The following is a 26,194-nucleotide window of genomic DNA, read 5'->3' as shown; positions in this document are numbered from 1 at the left end:
GGCAGAGTTTCAAACCATGAAAAGCTTCAATGTAAAGCTGCATAATCCTCGGACTCGAGTCACAAGATAATTCATTTAGCATCCTCCACTCTTTTACTGGGTCAAGTTCAACATTGACAGTTCTTTAGTTGGGGTGTCAAGTATTACTGTTTGCGAAGGGATATTCAGAGACCATGATGCTAAGCATTTGGGTAGTTTTTTCTTGTAATATCATGCCAAATAATGCTCTGTATGCAGAGCTGACATGAACTATTTATGGATGGAATCAAATTCAAAATTGTTGGTCTCAGCTTTTTCAAAACAATCCATTGTCCCTTGAAAGCTTAAGAATAAATAGTCTAATATCTTACATTACACTAGAACGGTATCTTTTATAGTCACTCACATATTTAAAAAATAAAATTAATATGCGGGTAAACTAACATTGATTTACATATACAAGAATTTACATGGGGGATGTAATTCGTAGGAATATCCTAATGTAAGTTGCTCGAAATTCCATTAATCTTCCATGTTATAGAGTTTTGCATTGAGTGGTTTTGTTGTCCCATGTAACTATCTTTTCTTTTAATATATTTTGAGGTGTTAAAAATAAAACACAAATTTCTTATAACTTGAATCAATCCTTTGTTGCATTTCTTTAGAATAGAATTATGTATTTTAAATGACCATAGGACAATATATATTAAAAATTAAAAATTTTACATTTTTTTTTTCAATAGGGATAGAAAGTAAAATTTATAGATTTTGAATATTATAACCAATAAAATTCTAGGGTAAGATTAAAATAATAGATGATGATAATGGCTTGCGCCTTTATTATTATAGTTCTGGATCAAGACAAACGATTCTCAACACCAAACCACAATCCAACAAAACTCCCATCTCCGCCTTCCTTTCTCCTCCCATCCAAACCTCATGGAAGGCTCTGTTGTTGAACGTCTCGATTTCGGGAAGATGGGATATGGGTACTTCTCCTTCCATTTTTTCTTCAAAGTTTTTTACTTTCACTCATTTGGATTTCAGTTTCATTGTTTTTTCGCCTTTCATTTTATGGGTATTTGATTTTGATTGATTTACAGGTGCAAGCATTACAGGAGAAGATGCAGGATTCGTGCTCCTTGTTGCAATGAAGTTTACTCATGCCGTCATTGTCATAACGAAGCAACGGTATTTCTTCTTCGTCTTCGTGAAGTTTTCATTTGTTTTCATTTTTTTTTCATCTTAAAAATCTTGTCTTTTTGGTTTTTTCTGATCTGGGTATGTGTTATTTCTTTCATTATTAGAGCACGTTGAAAAACCCTATTGATCGCCACGAACTCGTTCGTCAGGATGTTGAACAAGTAAGCATAAGGGTACCTTTTGTTTTTGTTTTTCATGATTTATCAATTATTGTGCCATTTTACATGAGATGATGATGATGATGATAAGTCTCATGTGGTTTTTGTTTGCGTCTTGTTGTTTTTTCAGGTTGTTTGTACGGTTTGTGACACAGAACAACCAGTATGTATCTATCTATTCAAAGCTTGATTTGAATCTCTTGTGTTTTTTGTTTCTTTTCTGATTGTTGTCTTTAATGTTTGTTTTGAAGGTTGCTCAAGATTGCACTAACTGTGGTATTAGAATGGGGGAATATTTCTGCAATATCTGCAGATTCTTTGATGATGATGTAATGATTTACCGAATAAATCTGTAGTATCTGATTTAAGTTTTTCCTTTTTATTAAGATTGTTGATTAATCTTAATGGTTTTGTTTTTTATTTGATGCTTATTGTTTGTTCACTCGTTCTGCAGACGGGGAAACAACAGTTTCATTGTGATGATTGTGGCATCTGCAGGTACATTAACTTTACTTGAGTAAATAGTTCATTATGTTATCCAAATTTACGAGATGCAGCTAATTTTGGTTATGTAATCTGATCTGGTAACAGAGTTGGCGGGAGTGAGAATTATTTCCATTGCCAGAAGTGCGGTATGCATTCGTCACACGGCTTTCATTTTGTCGATATTGTTGATAGCTTATCATATTGAGACCGAAGTATAAAAACACTATTGCAAATTGAATTTAATAACTCTATTGACTGTTTAATTTCTTTTTATGTATTAGTTAGTTATTAATGATTCTCATTCTAACGTATGATTTTGTCTTATCTTTTTAGCTTCCGAAATAATTTTCTTCTATTACGAATCTGTTGCTTCATTTTGACAGGGTCTTGCTATTCAATTGCTCTGCGTGATAATCATTTATGCGTGGAGAACTCCATGAGGCATCATTGTCCAATTTGTTACGAGGTGCATATTTTTCCTTTGATTATACGGGTTTTTTCATTTAAACAGCATGTCGTTGGAAGCATGACAGTATTCTGATGTGAATTCGTTGTGTTGTCACAGTACCTTTTTGACTCGTTGAAAGACACTACTGTTATGAAATGTGGTCACACAATGCATTGTGAATGTTATCATGAGATGATAACGCGCGACAAGTGAGTATATGCTAACTATTTGACAATCATTTGGTTTATTAAAACATTATCTCTGCTTAAATAATTATTCGAATACATGTCTCAGGTACTGTTGTCCTATATGTTCCAAGTCGGTGATTGATATGTCTACAGTATGGAAGAGATTCGACGAAGAGGTAACTGCTTAAATTAAATCATTACTTTCAGTTGGTTTCTAGTGTGTTTTTGTTTTTTTATCAATGTTTTGAAAACCAAACCATTCGACCAGATGAAAGGTTGAACAATTTATATGGTTTGATTATTTTGACAATTCGATCACGGTTTCATTCCAGTTCTAGCTGTTTAAAAAAGTTGAACCATGCTCCACAAGTCCTCTCGGTTTTTAATTTTTATGCTCCACAATTATTTGGTCAAGAATAATACTTGTAGAAATGCTACAATTTTAATAATTTCTCACTGATTTATTTTTGCTATATTAGATCGAAGCAACCACCATGCCTGAAGATTATCGGAATCGAAAGGTAAACCTACACTTGTAGAAATGCTTGTTTAATTCATCGGAAACTAGTATAATCTACATATTTGACATGAAACATGCTTTTGAGGTTGAACAATGTTGTCATTCACGGATCCCATAAAATAGAAGTTTGTTCAAATTCCGCTATGATACCAGTACTACAGGGTTTGCTATAGGCCTATAGCAACGGTCTGACTTCACTTTGTACTGAATAGTGTATTGCACAATAATAGCTATTTGTTCAAATTCTGATAGGCTACCTTTATTTGACAACGCTGAGTATAAATAGACCCTATGTCATTGACAAAGACCTCGTGATTAACGATTTAGATAGAAACATAGTCCTGGATAGAACATTATGACAAAAGTTGATCCATGTAGCCGACCTCATTTAGCGTGATAAGGCTTAGTTGTTGTTGTATATATTATTTTTCGATTACACAATTTGAGAAAACTAAACGGGCATAGGATTGCAGGTTTGGATACTTTGTAATGACTGCAACGATACAACTGAAGTTTTCTTCCACATTATTGGGCATAAATGCGGTCACTGCAGTTCATATAATACTCGCAATATTGCTCCTCCTGTTCTTCCGCAATAGTCAAATTCTTGCCGTTCAAGAAACAGGTCTTTCTCCCGAACACAGCTATTGTAGAGCCTCATTTAATTCATCATCAAGATTAGCGGTGTATTGTGTATACCCTTAAACTTTTCACGGGTTATTATTCTTCCTCCAACATATGGAGTTGGTGTTTGTGTCATTAGACTATTATAAACGTCGATGTAAACCATAGGGGAAAAAGTTTACCCTTCATGAGCTTCTGCTAATTGTGTTAATACTTTCTGTTATTGTATTGATTGATATTGGAGGATGGATTGGGTTGTCTACTTGTCTTTGCCATTGAATTTAATCTTCAAAACTCAGCAATTTCCTTCCTTGCATATAAGTCACCGCTATATGTTGATGCTGCGCCTTCATACAAATTCTGTCATTGATTTGTTATGATGCTTTTTTACTACTATTATGTCGTGAAAGTGATATCTACATTTTTTTCTACCATTCTTTTCAACACTATACCGGTGGTTTGAAATTTATGTGGGTCAATCTCCCATTAATTCACGAGACTAGCATGCATTGAATAGTGTAGTGTGATAGAGTGCTAACTTTTTTAAAATTTTGTACAAAATATATGAAAGAAATTGATATGAAGTGCTAGCACAAATGAAACTGAGACTGACACAGATGAAACTGTCAACGAACCGGGTTATGCAGGTCAAAATCATCAAATTCTAAATCAACATAGAAGGATCAATCATGTAATACAGCTAATTCAGCTGGATACCCTCCAAATGAAAACTCTTGAAGAGAAGGTAGGCATATAATCGCTGGAATTTAAGTTTGAAGGACCACAATATGGCAAGCTCAAAGAGATGATGGCACAAGAAAAGGTAGAGTAAAACTTTTTCTTCTCAAAATTGGAACATAAACACCTTTAGTGTGGCTGCTTTGAATCTTCTTTAGACAAACAACCTATCAATCTCATTAATTGTCAGAAGGGCACACAAGACCATGTCCAAAACTAAAGACAAGACCTTAAACTTGAAAGCTTAGCTCAGAAGTGTTTTTAAATTTTAGAAATGCATCTATAATACACATATCTCAGCACTTCGTAAATGAGTCACCCTCCATTTTGTTCAAATGAATCAGGAGATGCATTTTCGGCGTGTGTGGTAGGTTACTTCGAAAAAAAGCTCCATCTTCTTGACCTTAAGGAGATTCTGGACGATGGTTAGATCCTCCGCAGAAATAGCAGCAGCAGCTTCCTCGGGAGTGAGAGGAGTTCGAGAAAGAAGAATAGTGGGCAACCAAAGAAAGGGAGTGATCGATCTCCTGAAGCAACATCCCTAGACATATAGACATGTTTGGGGGAATCCCATCCAAAGGGGAATGCTGATCCTTATCCCGATCTCTCTTCATGGAACATGAGACTAAGGTGGATCTTCCACAAATAGAATAGTCACAATAGTTGTAAGCTGGCCGACTCTAGAGGCAGTTGCAGTAACCTCGACAATGAGAGTAAGTGCAAAAATTGTATGGTTTTGTAGGGGAGGCGTAACTGCTCGGCATATATAATTTTGTTTTGAAACCAAAATTAAGTGTAAGCTGGTGATGTGGAATCTTGAACTGGTGATACTGATCTCCGATACGGCGACACAGAATGAACCTGCAAGGTTAGTTTTTCAACGCCCAAATCAGTTCAAGATTCAAGGTGAGTGTAGTGAAAAATGAAGATAAAAAAGGTGTACCTTGCATTTTGTGTGAGATAAATTTTATATTGGATCGCGTTGAGTGGATTTGCATTGATTTAGACCTTAATGATTTGCGCATTTGGCCGATCTAGAATAGTTACTCTCGAGGCTTTCCGAGCTTTAAGGAGTCGAGAAGCTTTTATCAATTGTGGTCGACCCCAAAGGAAGTTGTCCGCCTCAAATCATAAGAGGGAATGTTTGGAGTCGGTTAAAAAGTAGCGGGGCACAAGCACATTAATTGCTTTATCATTGTTGAAACATTTCGGCCCTTGCTACCATCACATAACTCTAAGAGCACAAGTTAGGGGATGATTCCTCTACATACTTGAGTGCTTATAAATTTTTGTTTCTCTTGATGGGACATCTGATTTGCTACCTTTAGATCTTTATCCTGTTTTTGATCTGGACAATTGATTGTCGACTAACCTTTTTATAAAAGGTAGGTTTTGCCCCCTAAGTCCCTTTTCGCTATCATGCTATTCTCCGCTCATTTATTCTTTATGGGTTTGGCTATCGTCTCTGTTGCTCAAGTAGTTGGATCTTCTGTTGATACTTGTATATGATATTGCCTTATCTCCCTTTCCGTTTTACAAGTACGTTATTGTCCTTCATATGCACGTGATCATAGTCAATCCAGGGAATGTGCTGGTGAACGATGCTTTCGAGCTTACTAGTATAAAGTCTTCATAATCCGCGGGAGTGGAGAATACCGAATTTGTGGAGCTTCTCTATGCTTGGAACTTCCATATCCTCATACCATATACGCCTCAAAGTGATTCTGGATTGAGGTTAGATTCTTTCGATGATGATGGCGATTCACAGATGAGTGATACTGTTGTTTGTGCCGCTTTTTTGGATTGTGCTAAATATAAATGGGGTCTTGCTTGGTCTCACATATCGGTGCTAGAAATAGGTTGTTCCATTCAGTTTCTTGGGGTGAACCCTTCCCCTCGAGGCCCTATTGCTGCTAATCAATCTGATTTGCTTTGTAATGCTGATTCACTCAATTAAAGGATCTAATGGCAACGACCAACCCTAATGAAGAATTCTTGGTGGACCCATAGTATCTAGTGATGTTTCCCTTTATACCCAGTAGGTTGTTATAAGAGAAGCTTCCTTCGAAGTGGGATCAACTTTAGACTGGATGATCTCGGCGATCCTTATATATAAACAAATAAGTAGCATTCTGATGGATGCTCTGTTCCTTTCTATGGTCGCATCTTCCAGAAGTTGGGAGTCTGACTTTCGTTGACTGTTTTTTGAGAAAGAGGTATTGGATAACCTTCGTGTTCTCACAGTACTTGTATGAGTACCGGGGAGATGTGGGTTCAACTTCCAAGAACCCCTTCTTCCACCACTTTGATGAAAACCCTGTTTCCAAGAAGGTGGCCCAATATGATCTTGTTTCTCTCCGTCGGGCTAACAATAATTTTTTTCGCTCTTACACAGAGAGATGGAAAAAGTTCAAGACTGACAACTTCTTGGCCACACCCATTTTTCCTTTTGCCCATGCAGAATTTAATGTCTTTTCGACCCCTTTCTAGAGGTGTCTGTGTGTGCTGATCGGAGAATTCGATTATGTTCCCCAAAAAATTTCTCCAAGGATTCTAACTCTTATTCTATCTCATACGATGCCCTTACTAATGCGGAGAAGACCATGAAGACGACTTTATTTTCCTTTTTTAGATATGTTATTGGGATATCGTTGATGCAAAATATGTTGAGCATAGACATGAACTCTTTGGTACCTACTCTATTCTTGCTTCATTTATGTGTTAGTGGGCCTGTATTTCCTCATATTTGTTGATTTATTCCCTTTTCAGATGAGCTCAAAAGGAAGAAGATCTCGATCGCTTGCACGCCGATGCAAGATGTTGTAGCCCCTTCTCCTGAAAAAGGAATCCCTGTGACCGCACCTACGCCCTCAGAGGGCTGGAGCAAAGAAGAACGATGGAAAAATTGCCTTGGATATGGCTAAGAAGGACCGAGGTAAGGCGACCATCCGTCAGAGTCCTGCTAAAAAGTTGAAGCAGCTGGGGTTCGCTTCTGCTGTCCACTTGTTGGGAAGTGCAAGGAACATTCCTTTCTCACTACCCAGTAGATCGCCTCATACCGCAAGACAAATAAAGGATTCTGTGTTTGCCAAGGATTATAGGCACACCCACAAACTCTCCAAAAATAATAAAGTCTAGCCTGTTGGTGGAATCGACCTTCTAGTTGTTGCAGACAACTCCACTTATGACTCAGTTTGAGGCTGATCATGAGGAACTTCTGGTCCTCGACGCTTTTTGCCATCCCGAACATTTTCCCCCATATGTCGGCTCTCAGAGGCACCAAGTCCCATATCTAGAATTCTCTTGGTTGGACGTGTCAGTTGTACATAGATGTTGTGTTTTGCTTGAAGATGCCATTGGTGATGGTGACTAGCATCCTCTTTTATTCTAGAAGTGCCGATCTCCTTTCTGATGGCTCTGTTATAACCTTCTATTGGCAAAAGGTTATATGTCCTCAAACTTAGCTTTTCCAATTTCTATTGGAATGACCACTTCTACGTTGTAGAGAGCCGTAAATGAGTTTGTCCTATAATTGATTGGGGATGGCACAGGAAGCCCATAGGACATGCGACAACTCATCGACCCAATTACCCCTGGCCTTCTCTAGTCTTCATTTTAGGCCTCTCACTAGCACTTGATTGGTCGCTTCGACCTGAGCTTTGTCTGAGGATGTTCCAATGACATAGTTTTGTTTGATTCTCAACTTCTCTAAGAGGCTTCTCAACCTTTTATCAATGATTTGTGTTCTTGTCATACCTTAATTTTGACCATCGATTAATAAATCAATGCATTCACCAGACATTTGCATCATCTGCACATCATATCGTGCATTTCTTTATGCATAATGTTTAAAATGTAAACCAAAATAAATTTTTGGATCTACAGATAGAACAATTGAATACGTAAAATTAGCGGGCGGAAAATTTAAAGACTGATCTTACAGACACAAGTATTATTGATCTATGATTCACGTAGTTTAACCCGACGTGATCGTTTTATTTTTTCGGCTCCATTTGCGGCCGCATTTCGATCAACCTGAGCCTTTTTAATCAATTATTTTTTTACTTTAAAATTTGATCAAAACCTGTATGTTTTTCAGAAGTTTATTTTGTGCCGATCGTTTTAGTGCATTCATCTTATTTTTTCGAATATTTTTACGTCCGATTTTATTCATTTTTTTATCCTTTTATTTTTATTTTTTAGTCAAAATAATCATGAGAATCAACTAAAATTAATCGAGTGTTTAGTTTGAATTTTCGTAGTTTACTCAGTTTTCGATTAATTATTGAAAACTTTTTTTTTGAAAATTCAAAAGAATAATAAGAAAAATTAGAAAAGATTGAATAAGTAGCATTCACGTGACAACTCATCTCCAATTCAAAGATTAGAAAAAACAAAAGTTGCTCCCATTGGAATAGGGCCACGCGTCCGCTTCCATTTTGGCAACCAACCCACCCACTTTGTACAACTGTAACGAGATTAGAAGAAGGGAAAAGCAGATTGGAACGTTACACAAGCAGACTCCTTTCCTCACAAAGTTCACCAATAGAATATTATAAGAAAAACAATGCCTTGAGAAAAAGACCTAGGAATCACCTTTGATTTTCTTCAAACTCTCTCTTAAAACAAAATAGAACTCTCTCATTTTTTAATAGACCCGTCTCTCATAGATGGTGATAATATCATCTCTATGAAAAAAACAAAAAAAAACGAAAAAAGAAGAGGATCTGTTGCTATTCATTTCCATTTTGGCCGGAATCCATCGTCCTATCTTTTCTTCTCCAAACCAGCGACCACCATACTCTCCTCCATCACACTCACCCATACTCTCCTATCTTTTCATAACTTGTGTAGTGATCTTTTAAAATGTTGAAAATGTCAAGTTTCCTTTACTGCATGTATTAGCAGCGCCGCCTCCTTCACTTGTCGAGCTCTTTTTTTCTTTTCATTCTTTTTATTTTATTTTTTTTCATAGTAATCAGGCTTAATTATGGGCCATGGACCCTTTGTCGTTTAATCATTTGCACACCCCCATGTCATTTGCACCTCCATTGTGTTATTATTGTTTTACTATTATTTATTATTTTCTTGGTTAACTTAATTTAGTGTTTGATTAATTGATTAAATTTAATTAGTCGATTAGATCTTAATTAATTATTAGTTTTTTGAATTATTAAGTGATTGTTTGATTATTCGTCTAGTCGATTGTGTTGTGATTTTGGAGTTTAAACCCAATTTATCTTTCGAAAATCGTTTTGGATGCATAGATTATGTTGCCCGACTTCTTATAAAGTGATTTTTACATGAATCCACTTTAAGTTTGTGAAGACAAACTTCCAATATGTTTTGATGAAGACATGCTCAATCATTTCATTATCAACGAAGGAGAAAAAAATCTTGGAGACTTGACATTGTTTACAAGATTGTGTTCATCATATAAGGTATACGAAATTGTTAACATATACAATCTTAGTGCTCAAAGTCTTTTAATCATTCATTGGAAATTTATTTTCATATTTGAACCATGTTAAATCATTTTCAAACATAATCTATTGACTTGGAAAAATCAATAGGTATTGCATAAGTTTAGTTCAATTAACTTAGAAAAATTTCAATTTTTTAAGCATTACAATCGGTTGCACAAAAGCAACAATCGATTGATTTCCTCACTGTCAGACCTAAAACTTCCTTTTCCAGGCATGACAATCGATTGTCATCCTGATGCAATCGATTGTCACAATACTTATTTTGAATAATTTTTTAAACGTTACAGGTTTAACAATCGATTGTCATATGTGTGCAACCGATTGTCACTTGAACTTTTCTAAAAAATGCATGGTTTCTCAACACCTTTTCATCAAACCTTTTCGTGGCATCCTTTCCATATCAATGCTTTAACATTTTCAGAAAAACTTGCAACCATTGCCATGATTTATGAATGGTTGTTTGTAAATACAATTCAAAATTTCATTTTACAACTACCTCTTTCAAAATTATTCTAAAATATCTCTGCATAATTTTCATAACAAAATTTTCATACTTAGGTACTTTGTGAATCACATTTTTATATCATATTCATCAAAGTATCATTGAGCACTTAAATAATATTTGTTATTGAATCTTCATATTTGAAAGATAAGAAGACTTTTATTCTTTTCAATAAGTCTTAACCATTCTACAAACTTCATTTATTTCTATATATTGTATATGTTACAAATTCCCAAGTATCACAAATTATTTGGTACTAGGAGGGATCTATAAGAAGGTGAATTATATCTTCTTGTACATGCCTTTACTTATTGTTCATGATTGTTGGAGATAAGTGTGTTGTAAATCACAAGAGGATTGTTCTTGGTGATTGTGTTAGAGTCTTGTATAGGAAGACTAGGATTGTCTTGTACATAAGATCTAACAATATTAAAATCTCTTACCGCGTAAGAGGTCTAGAGTACTCTCGAATTGTGAGGGAAACCAGGATATATTGTCGATGTTCTTTACATTTCTGTATTTTATCGCTTTCTAAACACTATCAAACTAGAAAGTTAAAAGCAAAGTTTCACTAAACCAAAAATCAGTCAAAGTACCTAATTCACCCCCTTAGGTGCACTATACACTTACAATTGGCATCAGAGCAGGTTATAGGTAACCCGTTCCTAAAGATCCAGAATGACTTCCGCAAATCCAGTTTTCAAATATGGTGGTAGCATCAATAAACCTCCATTATTTTCTGGTGAATATTTTGACTTTTGGAAAATTCGCATGAAGGTTCACTTAGAAGAACTAGGAGAAGAAATATGGGATGGTGTGGAGAATATTTTGTCATTCCTAAAAGTTTATGGGATGAAGATGATAAGAAAAAAGTCATTTATAATAAGAAAGCAACCAACATACTTCAAAGTGCACTTTGTAACACCCCGATAATAATAAAATAATTATTTAAATTGAGTTAATAATTTATTTATTAATTTAATTAAATAATTGGAAATTTTATTATTATTATTATTATTATTGGAAAATATATATATGTTGGAAATAAGGAAAAGAGCCCATTTTGGAGTAAAAAGGTTTTTACGTGAAAAACAGAGAGACGATCGTGAAAGAGGAAAAGGGCAAAGAGACAGAGCAAGGGCTGAAGGTTGAAGAGAGAAAAGCTTGGAGCTCAAAGATTTGCCGGATTAATCAGGTAAGGGGGGTTTATCGTCGATTAATGGGTATTATGGGATAATATGTGATGGGTAGTGATAAGCCGTTATTTGACCCTAATTGGGATTGGTGAATGCTGGAATTACGTTGGTTAAACTGTGTTAAAAACTGAAATTGAATCCGTGATTGTATGTGTCGTGATTTTCCGATAGTGTAGCTTTTTACGAAATCGGAATCGGAGGTCCAGAAGTCCTCCAACGGCGGAAAGTGCGGAGAATTCTGCATTCTGCCTTGTGTTAGCGCAGGAACTGTTGTTTTGTCTGCGTTAACCGGTTAACCCAGGGTGTTAACCGGTTAACACTGTTATAATTTGTGAAAATGTGCTGTTTTGCCTGCGTTAACCGGTTAACCCAGGGCGTTAACCGGTTAACACTGTTGCGTTTTGCCAGAAAATGTGTTTTTGCCTGCGTTAACCGGTTAACCCAGGGCGTTAACCGGTTAACACTGTTGCAGAGTGGAAAAATTGGCTTTTTAATGTTGTGTACATAATTGAGAGTTGGCCTATGTTGGCGTATGATGTAATAGGGATTATTTCCCGCTGCTTTGAGCAGTATAGGTATTAGTAGAGCGTGCTAATACTGTGTTTAATTGATTTACATGATAATGATGTGTTGATACATGTGTTGATGATGTATGATGATATGCATATTGCTATGAATGTATATATTATGCATGTATGTGTGAATGGACTGTTGTATGGCTTAGAGTGTGAGCATATGTCCGTTGTGAATTGTTGTTGATGCTGCATTGCTAGATGATTAGCGTGCATAGCATAGCCTTTGGGGCTGTAGCTAATTCCCATGGTGAGGAATTAGTGAGTGAATCATTGTGGATTTGTTGTTGATGTTTGCATGCTAGATGATTAGTGTGCATAGTCTAGCCTTCGGGGCTGTAGCTAATTCCCATGGTGAGGAATTAGTGAGTGAGTCATTAGATCTCAAATGAGTGGGACTAGTGAGCTTAGTAGCCGTATCTGGAGGGATCGGTGAGCTTGAACTATATGTTCAAGAATAGTCGGTACCGCATGTGTGGAGTCTCATTGCATAATGTATGTATGGCGTATAATATGAATGGATGTATTCCAATATTATACGTGTGTTTGTGTTGTTATGGAGTATGATTTGAGATTATACTTGTGCTGTATATTGATGTTGAGCTGATGTGCTGTTACTGATTGTATGTTGAGATTAGGGTGATTAATGTGTTAAATTACTTAACATGACATTATATTCTATAATGCTTATTATATTGATTGAGGAACTCACCCTTACAACCATTTTTCAGGTAACGAGAAATGAGTTGAGTAGAAGCGAATGCCTGGAGTCTAGTGTAGTCTCCTTAGTGGGTCGTGCTCTGATAGATGTAACATCGGGATGGGATGTTTTATGTTGTTGAATAATTTACATATGAATGTTACATGTTTTACATGATTGAGGAGATCTCTATCTGCTGCGTTTTATGCAAATGTTTATGTTTTGAATAAATAAAAGAGCATGACCGTCATATTGTTGAATATTGTGGAATATTGTGTGTGACACCCTTGAAGGGCATAATTACTCTGATTGTTATATGTTTATTATTTTAATTAAATAATTGGGGTATTTTAGAAGGGTGTTACATTAGTGGTATCAGAGCATAGTCGGTCGAGTCGAGTCGTAATTATTCTGTTTCCCCTGTACGGGATAGGTGTTGTGTAACCCTATCAGTACTTATTGTTTTAGTTTGTTGGGTTTTCAGAATAGAGATGGCTGGAAGAGGTAGAGATGATGCTGCGATTGCTGAGGCTCTGGGTATGCTAGCTAGAGTACTTGGAGGAAATCCGAATATTGTGGGAATGGGAGCTGCTCGTCAACTGAGTGAGTTCCAGAAGAACAATCCTCCAATGTTCAAGGGAGCATACGATCCAGATGGCGCTCAGAAGTGGTTGAAGGAGATCGAGAGAATCTTCCGAGTGACTGAGTGTGCCGAGAACCAGAAGGTCAGGTTCGGTACGCATATGCTGTCAGAAGAAGCAGATGATTGGTGGGTTGCTACCCGCACTGAGTTGGAATCTGCTGGGAATGCTGAGATCACTTGGGCTGTGTTCAGAGAGAGATTCCTGAGGAAGTACTTTCCAGAGGATGTCAGAGGGAAGAAAGAGATAGAATTTTTGGAATTGAAGCAGGGTAACAGGTCTGTTATTGAGTATGCTGCTAAGTTCACAGAGCTGTCAAAGTATTATACTCCCTATAATGAGGCTGCTGGAGAATTTTCAAAATGTGTGAAGTTTGAGAACGGGTTGCGTCCCGAGATCAAACAGGCTATTGGATATCAACGGATTAGAGTGTTTTCTGATTTGGTTGACTGTTGCAGGATTTTTGAACAGGATTCCAAAGCCAGAGCGGAGAGCTATCAGCAGAGGGTTGATAGAAAAGGCAAGAATCAGAATGATCGTGGAAAACCGTATGCAGCTGGCAAAGGTTTCCAGAAGCAGAGTGGGATGAAGAGGCCTAGTGGGGGAGACTCTAGTGCCCCTGCTAAATGTTACAGATGTGGTCAGGCGGGACATCGTTTCCATGAGTGTGCTAGTGTTGAGAAGAAGTGTTTCAAGTGTGGTAAAGGTGGTCATTTGGCTGCAGAGTGCCGGTTGAAGACTCTGACTTGCTTCAACTGTGGAGAGGTGGGCCATATCAGTCCACAGTGTCCTAAGCCGAAGAAAGAGAATCAGTCGGGAGGAAAAGTCTTTGCTTTATCGGGTTCTGAGACTTCTGCAGATGATCGTTTGATCCGAGGTACGTGTTACATTAATGGCTTTCCTCTTGTAGCTATTATTGACACAGGTGCGACTCATTCCTTTATATCTTTGGATTGTGCTGTGAAACTTAAGTTAGAGATATCTGAGATGCTTGGAAGTATGGTTATTGATACTCCTGCGAAGGGTTCAGTGACTACTACTTCAGTTTGCTTGAGTTGTCCTTTGAGTATTTTTGGTAGAGACTTTGGGATAGACCTTGTGTGTCTTCCACTAGTGCAGATTGATGTTATCTTGGGAATGAACTGGTTGGTGTTTAACCGAGTTTCTATCAATTGTTTTGATAAGACTGTGATATTTCCTGAGATTGAAGAAGGAAAGAGTTTATTTCTATCGGCCAGGCAAGTGAATGAGGAAGTAGCAGATGGGGCAGAGTTGTTTATGCTGTTAGCGACTTTGGAGGCTAAAGATAAACTAGTGATTGGCGATCTAGCCGTGGTGTGTGAGTTTCCTGATGTGTTTCCGGAAGAGGTGAATGAATTGCCGCCAGAGCGTGAAGTTGAGTTCTCGATTGATTTGGTACCTGGTACTAGACCGATATCGATGGCTCCGTACCGTATGTCTGCTGTTGAGTTAGCTGAATTGAAGAGTCAGTTGGAAGATCTGTTGGATAAGAAATTTATTCGTCCGAGTGTGTCACCGTGGGGTGCACCAGTGTTGTTGGTTAAGAAGAAAGAAGGTACTATGAGGTTGTGTGTGGACTACAGGCAACTGAATAAAGTGACGATCAAGAATCGGTATCCTTTGCCGAGGATTGATGATTTGATGGATCAGTTGGTTGGTGCGAGTGTGTTCAGCAAAATAGATTTGAGATCGGGTTATCATCAGATACGTGTGAAAACTGAGGATATTCAGAAGACTGCTTTCAGAACAAGGTATGGACACTATGAGTATTCTGTAATGCCTTTTTGGTGTGACTAATGCGCCTGGAGTATTTATGGAGTATATGAATAGGATTTTCCATCCGTACCTAGATCAGTTTGTTGTGGTGTTTATTGATGACATTTTGGTGTATTCGAAATCTGAAGAAGAGCATGCTGAGCATTTGAGAGTGGTTTTAGAAGTTCTACGAGAAAAGAAGTTATTTGCTAAATTGTCCAAATGTGAATTTTAGTTAGAAGAGGTTAGTTTTCTTGGTCATGTGATTTCAAGAGGCGGTGTTGCTGTTGATCCTTCTAAGATAGAAGCGGTGTTTAAGTGGGAAGCTCCGAAGTCTGTTGCTGAGATTCGAAGTTTCCTTGGTTTGGCTGGTTATTATAGGAAGTTCATTGAGGGATTTTCTAAGTTGGCGTTACCGTTAACGATGTTGACTAGAAAGGGGCAAGCGTTTGTTTGGGACTCAAAATGTGAAGAAGGTTTCCAAGAATTAAAGAGAAGGTTGACTACTGCTCCTATTCTGATATTACCGAGTTCGTCGGAATCATTTGAGGTTTACTGTGATGCTTCATTGTTGGGTTGGGTGGTGTGTTGATGCAGAATAAGCAGGTTATAGCTTATGCTTCGAGACAGCTGAGGGTTCATGAGAGGAACTATCCGACACATGATTTAGAGTTGGCAGCTGTGGTATTTGTTCTGAAATTATGGAGGCATTACTTGTATGGATCAAGATTTGAGGTTTTCAGTGACCATAAAAGTTTAAAGTATTTGTTTGATCAGAAAGAGCTGAATATGAGACAGCGGAGATGGTTAGAGTTTCTGAAGGATTATGATTTTGGTTTGAATTACCATCCGGGTAAAGCAAACGTAGTGGCTGATGCACTGAGTCGGAAATCATTGCATCTGTCTATGTTAATGGTTAAGGAATTGGATTTGATTGAGCAGTTTAGAGACTTGAGTTTGGTGTGTGAGAGTACTCACAATAGTGTTAAATTGGGAATGTTGAAGTTAACGAGTGGTATTTTGGATGAGATTAGAGAGGGTCAGAAATCCGATATGCTTTTGGTGGATAAGTTGACTTTAGTGAATCAAGGTCAAGGTGGTGAATTCAGAGTTGATGAGAATGGTGTTTTGAAATTTGGTAATCGGGTGTGTATTCCGGATGTTACCGAGCTTAAGAAGAGTATTCTTGAGGAAGGACATCGTAGTGGCCTGAGTATTCATCCTGGAGCTACGAAGATGTATCATGATTTGAAGAAGTTATTTTGGTGGCCGGGAATGAAGAGAGAAATTGCGAGTTTTGTTTATTCCTGTTTGACTTGTCAGAAGTCGAAGATTGAGCATCAGAAGCCGTCTGGGCTAATGCAACCGTTGGCTATTCCAGAGTGGAAGTGGGATAGTATCAGTATGGATTTTGTTTCTGGTTTGCCGAGGACAAATAAGAATTTTGAAGCTATTTGGGTGATTGTTGACAGATTGACAAAGTCGGCTCATTTCATTTCGATCAGAATGGATTATCCGTTAGAGAGATTAGCCGAGTTGTATATTGAGAAGATTGTAAGTTTGCATGGTATTCCGTCAAGTATTGTTTCGGACAGAGATCCTAGATTTACATCGAAGTTCTGGGAAGGTTTGCAGAAGGCCTTGGGAACTAAGCTGAGATTGAGTTCTGCATATCATCCGCAGACTGATGGTCAGACTGAGAGGACGATTCAGTCACTAGAGGATCTTTTGAGGGCTTGTGTTTTGGAAAAAGGAGGTGCTTGGGATTGTTATTTGCCTTTGATTGAGTTTACCTACAACAATAGTTTTCATTCGAGCATTGGTATGGCACCGTTTGAAGCTTTGTATGGTAGGAGATGTCGGACGCCTTTATGTTGGTATGAGTCCGGTGAGAGTGCTGTGGTTGGACCGGAGATTGTTCAACAGACTACAGAAAAGATTAAGATGATTCAGGAGAAGATGAGAATTGCTCAGAGTCGTCAGAAGAGTTATCATGATAAGAGGAGGAAGTCACTTGAGTTCCAAGAGGGAGATCATGTGTTTCTTCGTGTTACTCCGATAACTGGTGTTGGTCGAGCTTTGAAGTCGAAGAAGTTGACACCTCAATTTATTGGTCCTTATCAGATTTTGGAGAGGATAGGGGAGGTGGCCTATCGTATCGCTTTACCGCCGTCGCTTGCGAATTTGCATGAGGTTTTTCATGTGTCTCAGTTGAGGAGGTACATTCGTGATCCGTCGCATGTAGTCCAAGTAGATGATGTACAGGTGAGAGATAACCCGACTGTTGAAACATCACCTATGAGGATTGAGGATCGAGAGTTGAAGCAGTTGCGGGGTAAAGAGATTGCCTTGGTGAAGGTAGCTTGGGGAGGACCAGCAGGTGGCAATGTGACTTGGGAACTGGAGAGTAAGATGAAGGAGTCTTACCCAGAGTTGTTCGCTTGAGGTATGTTTTCGAGGACGAAAACTCTTTTAGTGGGGGAGAGTTGTAACACCCCGATAATAATAAAATAATTATTTAAATTGAGTTAATAATTTATTTATTAATTTAATTAAATAATTGGAAATTTTATTATTATTATTATTATTGGAAAATATATATATGTTGGAAATAAGGAAAAGAGCCCATTTTGGAGTAAAAAGGTTTTTACGTGAAAAACAGAGAGACGATCGTGAAAGAGGAAAAGGGCAAAGAGACAGAGCAAGGGCTGAAGGTTGAAGAGAGAAAAGCTTGGAGCTCAAAGATTTGCCGGATTAATCAGGTAAGGGGGGTTTATCGTCGATTAATGGGTATTATGGGATAATATGTGATGGGTAGTGATAAGCCGTTATTTGACCCTAATTGGGATTGGTGAATGCTGGAATTACGTTGGTTAAACTGTGTTAAAAACTGAAATTGAATCCGTGATTGTATGTGTCGTGATTTTCCGATAGTGTAGCTTTTTACGGAATCGGAATCGGAGGTCCGGAAGTCCTCCAACGGCGGAAAGTGCGGAGAATTCTGCATTCTGCCTTGTGTTAGCGCAGGAACTGTTGTTTTGTCTGCGTTAACCGGTTAACCCAGGGTGTTAACCGGTTAACACTGTTATAATTTGTGAAAATGTGCTGTTTTGCCTGCGTTAACCGGTTAACCCAGGGCGTTAACCGGTTAACACTGTTGCGTTTTGCCAGAAAATGTGTTTTTGCCTGCGTTAACCGGTTAACCCAGGGCGTTAACCGGTTAACACTGTTGCAGAGTGGAAAAATTGGCTTTTTAATGTTGTGTACATAATTGAGAGTTGGCCTATGTTGGCGTATGATGTAATAGGGATTATTTCCCGCTGCTTTGAGCAGTATAGGTATTAGTAGAGCGTGCTAATACTGTGTTTAATTGATTTACATGATAATGATGTGTTGATACATGTGTTGATGATGTATGATGATATGCATATTGCTATGAATGTATATATTATGCATGTATGTGTGAATGGACTGTTGTATGGCTTAGAGTGTGAGCATATGTCCGTTGTGAATTGTTGTTGATGCTGCATTGCTAGATGATTAGCGTGCATAGCATAGCCTTTGGGGCTGTAGCTAATTCCCATGGTGAGGAATTAGTGAGTGAATCATTGTGGATTTGTTGTTGATGTTTGCATGCTAGATGATTAGTGTGCATAGTCTAGCCTTCGGGGCTGTAGCTAATTCCCATGGTGAGGAATTAGTGAGTGAGTCATTAGATCTCAAATGAGTGGGACTAGTGAGCTTAGTAGCCGTATCTGGAGGGATCGGTGAGCTTGAACTATATGTTCAAGAATAGTCGGTACCGCATGTGTGGAGTCTCATTGCATAATGTATGTATGGCGTATAATATGAATGGATGTATTCCAATATTATACGTGTGTTTGTGTTGTTATGGAGTATGATTTGAGATTATACTTGTGCTGTATATTGATGTTGAGCTGATGTGCTGTTACTGATTGTATGTTGAGATTAGGGTGATTAATGTGTTAAATTACTTAACATGACATTATATTCTATAATGCTTATTATATTGATTGAGGAACTCACCCTTACAACCATTTTTCAGGTAACGAGAAATGAGTTGAGTAGAAGCGAATGCCTGGAGTCTAGTGTAGTCTCCTTAGTGGGTCGTGCTCTGATAGATGTAACATCGGGATGGGATGTTTTATGTTGTTGAATAATTTACATATGAATGTTACATGTTTTACATGATTGAGGAGATCTCTATCTGCTGCGTTTTATGCAAATGTTTATGTTTTGAATAAATAAAAGAGCATGACCGTCATATTGTTGAATATTGTGGAATATTGTGTGTGACACCCTTGAAGGGCATAATTACTCTGATTGTTATATGTTTATTATTTTAATTAAATAATTGGGGTATTTTAGAAGGGTGTTACATTAGTGGTATCAGAGCATAGTCGGTCGAGTCGAGTCGTAATTATTCTGTTTCCCCTGTACGGGATAGGTGTTGTGTAACCCTATCAGTACTTATTGTTTTAGTTTGTTGGGTTTTCAGAATAGAGATGGCTGGAAGAGGTAGAGATGATGCTGCGATTGCTGAGGCTCTGGGTATGCTAGCTGGAGTACTTGGAGGAAATCCGAATGTTGTGGGAATGGGAGCTGCTCGTCAACTGAGTGAGTTCCAGAAGAACAATCCTCCAATGTTCAAGGGAGCATACGATCCAGATGGCGCTCAGAAGTGGTTGAAGGAGATCGAGAGAATCTTCCGAGTGACTGAGTGTGCCGAGAACCAGAAGGTCAGGTTCGGTACGCATATGCTGTCAGAAGAAGCAGATGATTGGTGGGTTGCTACCCGCACTGAGTTGGAATCTGCTGGGAATGCTGAGATCACTTGGGCTGTGTTCAGAGAGAGATTCCTGAGGAAGTACTTTCCAGAGGATGTCAGAGGGAAGAAAGAGATAGAATTTTTGGAATTGAAGCAGGGTAACAGGTCTGTTACTGAGTATGCTGCTAAGTTCACAGAGCTGTCAAAGTATTATACTCCCTATAATGAGGCTGCTGGAGAATTTTCAAAATGTGTGAAGTTTGAGAACGGGTTGCGTCCCGAGATCAAACAGGCTATTGGATATCAACGGATTAGAGTGTTTTCTGATTTGGTTGACTGTTGCAGGATTTTTGAACAGGATTCCAAAGCCAGAGCGGAGAGCTATCAGCAGAGGGTTGATAGAAAAGGCAAGAATCAGAATGATCGTGGAAAACCGTATGCAGCTGGCAAAGGTTTCCAGAAGCAGAGTGGGATGAAGAGGCCTAGTGGGGGAGACTCTAGTGCCCCTGCTAAATGTTACAGATGTGGTCAGGCGGGACATCGTTTCCATGAGTGTGCTAGTGTTGAGAAGAAGTGTTTCAAGTGTGGTAAAGGTGGTCATTTGGCTGCAGAGTGCCGGTTGAAGACTCTGACTTGCTTCAACTGTGGAGAGGTGGGCCATATCAGTCCACAGTGTCCTAAGCCGAAGAAAGAGAATCAGTCGGGAGGAAAAGTCTTTGCTTTATCGGGTTCTGAGACTTCTGCAGATGATCGTTTGATCCGAGGTACGTGTTACATTAATGGCTTTCCTCTTGTAGCTATTATTGACACAGGTGCGACTCATTCCTTTATATCTTTGGATTGTGCTGTGAAACTTAAGTTAGAGATATCTGAGATGCTTGGAAGTATGGTTATTGATACTCCTGCGAAGGGTTCAGTGACTACTACTTCAGTTTGCTTGAGTTGTCCTTTGAGTATTTTTGGTAGAGACTTTGGGATAGACCTTGTGTGTCTTCCACTAGTGCAGATTGATGTTATCTTGGGAATGAACTGGTTGGTGTTTAACCGAGTTTCTATCAATTGTTTTGATAAGACTGTGATATTTCCTGAGATTGAAGAAGGAAAGAGTTTATTTCTATCGGCCAGGCAAGTGAATGAGGAAGTAGCAGATGGGGCAGAGTTGTTTATGCTGTTAGCGACTTTGGAGGCTAAAGATAAACTAGTGATTGGCGATCTAGCCGTGGTGTGTGAGTTTCCTGATGTGTTTCCGGAAGAGGTGAATGAATTGCCGCCAGAGCGTGAAGTTGAGTTCTCGATTGATTTGGTACCTGGTACTAGACCGATATCGATGGCTCCGTACCGTATGTCTGCTGTTGAGTTAGCTGAATTGAAGAGTCAGTTGGAAGATCTGTTGGATAAGAAATTTATTCGTCCGAGTGTGTCACCGTGGGGTGCACCAGTGTTGTTGGTTAAGAAGAAAGAAGGTACTATGAGGTTGTGTGTGGACTACAGGCAACTGAATAAAGTGACGATCAAGAATCGGTATCCTTTGCCGAGGATTGATGATTTGATGGATCAGTTGGTTGGTGCGAGTGTGTTCAGCAAAATAGATTTGAGATCGGGTTATCATCAGATACGTGTGAAAACTGAGGATATTCAGAAGACTGCTTTCAGAACAAGGTATGGACACTATGAGTATTCTGTAATGCCTTTTTGGTGTGACTAATGCGCCTGGAGTATTTATGGAGTATATGAATAGGATTTTCCATCCGTACCTAGATCAGTTTGTTGTGGTGTTTATTGATGACATTTTGGTGTATTCGAAATCTGAAGAAGAGCATGCTGAGCATTTGAGAGTGGTTTTAGAAGTTCTACGAGAATAGAAGTTATTTGCTAAATTGTCCAAATGTGAATTTTAGTTAGAAGAGGTTAGTTTTCTTGGTCATGTGATTTCAAGAGGCGGTGTTGCTGTTGATCCTTCTAAGATAGAAGCGGTGTTTAAGTGGGAAGCTCCGAAGTCTGTTGCTGAGATTCGAAGTTTCCTTGGTTTGACACCATGTAAAAATATTTTGAAGTTGAAAAATAAAACTATGTTGAAAAACAAAAACATAATTTTACATGCAAGAGTGTGAGCCACTTTCTTTCCAAATTGTCCAATTGAAAATAGTTCTTGAAAGATATGAAAAAGGACAAATTGGATTGGAGGGAGTACTTAGTCAATAAAGATATTTTAATGATACAAGTGGACTTGGTTATTCTAAATTTAATAAATCAAGTTCTAGTAAAATTATCTTTGTTAAGGCTAGTGATCAGTCCACTGAAGAGAAAGTGAACAAAGCAAACAATGTTCATCATTATAGTAAAAGGAAAATATTTGTTAAAAATAAATATTATATTCCTAAATATAAAAGTAATTTTATTCATACTTGTTTAAATTATGGTATAGTTGGTAATACACCTAATGCTTGTTATGTAAGGAATTTTAGTGTGGCAAGTGAGCATTATGCGTGGGTCAAGAAAGAAAATAATTATGAAGGACCCAAGCCAATTTGGGTACCTAACAAAACCTAATTTGTTTTGTAGGTATGCTTGAAAACCACTACAAATCTATGATATCTTGATAGTGGTTGTTCTAAGCATATGGCAGGAGATAACAACAAATTTTCGTCTCTAGTTCTAAAGGCCAAGGGATATGTCACTTATAGAGACAACAACAAAGGAAAAATTCTTGGCATAAGAAAAGTTGGAACACCACCTTTTATATCCATTGAAGATGTTCTTTATGTTGAAGGACCAAAGCACAATCTTTTAAGTATAAGCCAACTTTGTTAGAAAGGCTTCAAGATCAAGTTCACCAAGGATGAATGCTTGATTGAAGATGAAGTCACTCATGAGGTAAAACTCAAAGGTAAAAGATTTAATAATATTTTCATAATGTCTTTAGATGATTTATCTTAGAAAGTAAAATATCTCATGGTAAACAAAAATGACTCATGGGTTTGGCATAAAAGAGTTGCCCATATTCACATGGAACATTTAAACAAACTAGTCAAGCATGATCTTGTCATCGGTTTACCTAAGATAAAATTTGTCAAAGATAAATTATGTGATGCTTGTCAAAAGGGAAAACAAACCAAATCAACTTTCAAACCTAAGAACGCGGTGTCTACTTCAAGGCCACTACAATTGTTGCATATGGACTTGTTTGGTCCATTGAGAACTAAAAGCTTTAAGGTAATGTATATGTTTTAGTTTTCGTTGATGATTTCTCTAGATTTTGTTGGACACTCTTTTTAGTGTAAAAAAGTGATGCATTCAAGGTATTCAAGAAGTATGCGAAGCAAATACAAAATGAAAAATCACTTAAGAATGCATCATTTAGAAGTGACCATGAAAGAGAGTTTCAAAATGCTCCTTTTGAAGAGTTTTGTGAAAAATATGGAATCTTTCGCAATTTTCAACACCAATGACCCCATAACAAAATGGAGTGGTGGAAAGAAATAATGAGTCTCTAGTAGAACTTGCAAGAACAATGCTTAGTGATTCAAATCTACCAAAATATTTTTGGACGGATGCGGTAAACACGTCATGCTATGTAAGTAATCGGGTTATTATAAAATCAATATTTAAAAAGACTCCATATGAACTCTTCAAATGAAAAAATCCAAAAATTGATCACTTTCATATCTTTGGATGCAAGTGCTTTGTCCTCAATAATGACAAAGACAATCTCGATAAGTTTGATGAGAAGTCCGACGAAGGTATATTTCTTGGTTACTGTCTTACTATTAAAGCTTATAGAACTTATAATAAAGTAACTTTAACTATAGAAGAATCAGTACATGTTTCCTTTGAGGAATCTAACCCCTCTAAGGAGGATATAGTTGTTTGTGATGATGATGATGATATTTTAGAAGTTTCAATGAAAGATGTTACCAAAGTCAACAATGATGATCAATCGGAACACAAAGAGGAATCAATCCAACAAGAGATAAATCAAAGTGATGTTCCTCGAGAATGTAAAACCCATTACGATCATCCAATTGATAAAGTTATTGGCGATATAAGTCAAGGAGTTACAACAAGACTAAATCTCAAGGATGCTTGCTTGAATATGACATTTGTTTCTCAAATAGAACCTTCCAAAATTGATGAAGCTTTAGAAGACGAACAATGGATACTTGCCATGCAATAATAATTAAATCAATTTGAAAGGAATCAAGTTTGGGAACTTGTTCCTAGGCCAAATGGTAAACACATCCTATGTACCAAATGTTTATTTAAGAACAAACTTGACGATAATGGTATCATTGTTCGAAACAAATCAAGATTGGTGGCACAAGGTTACAATCAAGTAGAAGGAATTGACTTTGAAGAAACATTCGCTCTGGTTGCAAGATTAAAAACTATTCGTTTGTTACTTGCTTATGCTTGTTCATTAAATTTTTCAGTTATTCCAAATGGATCTCAAAAGCGCCTTTTTGAATGGATACATCAATGAGAAAGTCTATTTCAAACAACCACCCGGTTTTGAATACTTCAAGAATCCTTCACGTGTCTTCAAGTTGAAAAAGACTCTTTATGGCTTAAAGCAATCACCAAGAGTATGTTATGATAGACTTAACAACTTTCTATGTGAAATAAGATTTATAAAAGTTAAAGTTGATAATACTTTGTTTATTAAGAAAATTAAAAATCACACTTTATTGGTTCAAGTCTACGTTGACGACATCATATTCGGTTCAACAAATAAAGAACTATGTGAAAAAAATTCCTTGATGATGCAAGGAGAGTTCGAGATGTCTATGACGGGTAAGATGAATTATTTTACCAAACTTCAAATTAAGCAATTAAAGAATGACATCTTCATCAACCAATCCAAGTACTGCAAACAATTATTAAAAAGATTCGATATGGATAATTGTAAAGCAATGGCTACTCCAACGGGTTCTGAAACATATGTAGACCAAGTTGACACATGCGTTTCAATTGACATAACTAAATATCGAGGTATGATTGGTTCATAATCATATTTGACGGCAAGTCATCCTGACGTCATGTTTAATGTTTGTTTGTGTGCCAGTTTTCAAGCTAATCCAAAGGAATCTCATCTCTCTACCATTAAAAGGATCATTGAGTATCTCAAAGGAACAACCAATGTTGGTCTATGGTATCCAAAAGGTAGTGTTTTCAATTTAATTGGTTATTCTGATGCGGATTATGCAGGTTGCAAAACTGATAGAAAAAGCACAAGTGGAACTTGCCACATCCTAGGAAATACACTAGTATCGCGGGCTTGCAAGAAACAAGCATGTGTTGCTCTTAGCATTGTAGGAGCAGAATACATAGAAAGGGGTAATTATTGTGCACCAATTATTTGGCTTAACCAACAACTTCGTGACTTCGGACTCGATCTAGGATGTGTTCCACTACGATGCGACAACACAAGTTCTTCAAAGAAATGTCGAGGTTACGTTCGTTGATACACATTATCAATTGGAGGATATATTCACTAAACCTTTGGCAAGAAATGCTTTTTACAAAATCAGAAGAAAATTGAGAATCTTGGATGAACGAGACATATGATGAACCTATAAAGCTCTAAGGTACATAATATATTGTATTCTTTATAATTTTCTCATTAATTTCACAATTCCATTTTGTGAAAGTATTAAATTATTATCTATGTTTACCTTCAAATCGCATAGTAGTGGAACGCATCCTATATCGAGTATGAAGTCACAAAGTTGTTGGTTAAGCCAAATAATTTGTGTACAACAACTACCCGCTGCTATGTATTCTGCTTCTACAGTGCTAAGAGCAACACATGCTTGTTTCTTGCAAGCCCACGATACTAGTGTATTTCCTAGGATGTGGCAAGTTCCACTTGTGCTTTTTCTATCAACTTTACCGCCTGCATAATCTGCGTTAGAATAACCAATTAAATTGAAAACACTATGTTTTAGATACCATATACCAACATTAGTTGTTCCTTTGGGATACTTCATGATCCTTTTAACGGTAGAGAGATGAGATTCCTTTTGATTAGCTTGAAAACAAACACATAAACAAACACTAAACATAATGTCACGACGACTTGCCGTCAAATATAATAATGAGCCAATCATATCTCGATTTTTAGCGATATCAATTGAAACACCAGATGCATCTTGGTCTACATATGTTCCGGAACCCATTGAAGTAGCCAT

At 37.5% G+C, this 26,194-nt stretch overlaps 2 protein-coding genes across 2 annotated transcripts; one reads left to right on the top strand and one right to left on the bottom strand.

Moving 5' to 3' along the window:
• Nucleotides 1-788: 788 nt before the first annotated feature.
• Nucleotides 789-3,868, top strand: LOC127079238 (E3 ubiquitin-protein ligase MIEL1). Its single transcript, XM_051019648.1, has 12 exons — nucleotides 789-968; nucleotides 1,083-1,170; nucleotides 1,287-1,343; nucleotides 1,471-1,503; nucleotides 1,592-1,669; nucleotides 1,795-1,838; nucleotides 1,932-1,972; nucleotides 2,210-2,292; nucleotides 2,392-2,483; nucleotides 2,569-2,638; nucleotides 2,942-2,983; nucleotides 3,456-3,868. The coding sequence occupies exons 1-12, from the start codon at nucleotides 919-921 to the stop codon at nucleotides 3,579-3,581; spliced, it is 804 nt and encodes a 267-aa protein (XP_050875605.1). The 5' UTR covers nucleotides 789-918; the 3' UTR covers nucleotides 3,582-3,868.
• Nucleotides 3,869-25,612: 21,744 nt separating this feature from the next.
• LOC127113983 (secreted RxLR effector protein 161-like) lies at nucleotides 25,613-26,194 on the bottom strand. Its single transcript, XM_051046515.1, has one exon. It carries the CDS (start codon nucleotides 26,192-26,194, stop codon nucleotides 25,613-25,615), a length of 582 nt encoding a protein of 193 aa, XP_050902472.1.

Source organism: Lathyrus oleraceus, chromosome 1 (assembly GCF_024323335.1).
Source record: "Lathyrus oleraceus cultivar Zhongwan6 chromosome 1, CAAS_Psat_ZW6_1.0, whole genome shotgun sequence".
Classification (NCBI taxonomy): Eukaryota; Viridiplantae; Streptophyta; class Magnoliopsida; order Fabales; family Fabaceae; genus Lathyrus; species Lathyrus oleraceus.
The sequence above is the reverse complement of the archived record's forward strand: the minus strand, read 5'-3'. Positions and strand labels throughout refer to the sequence as shown.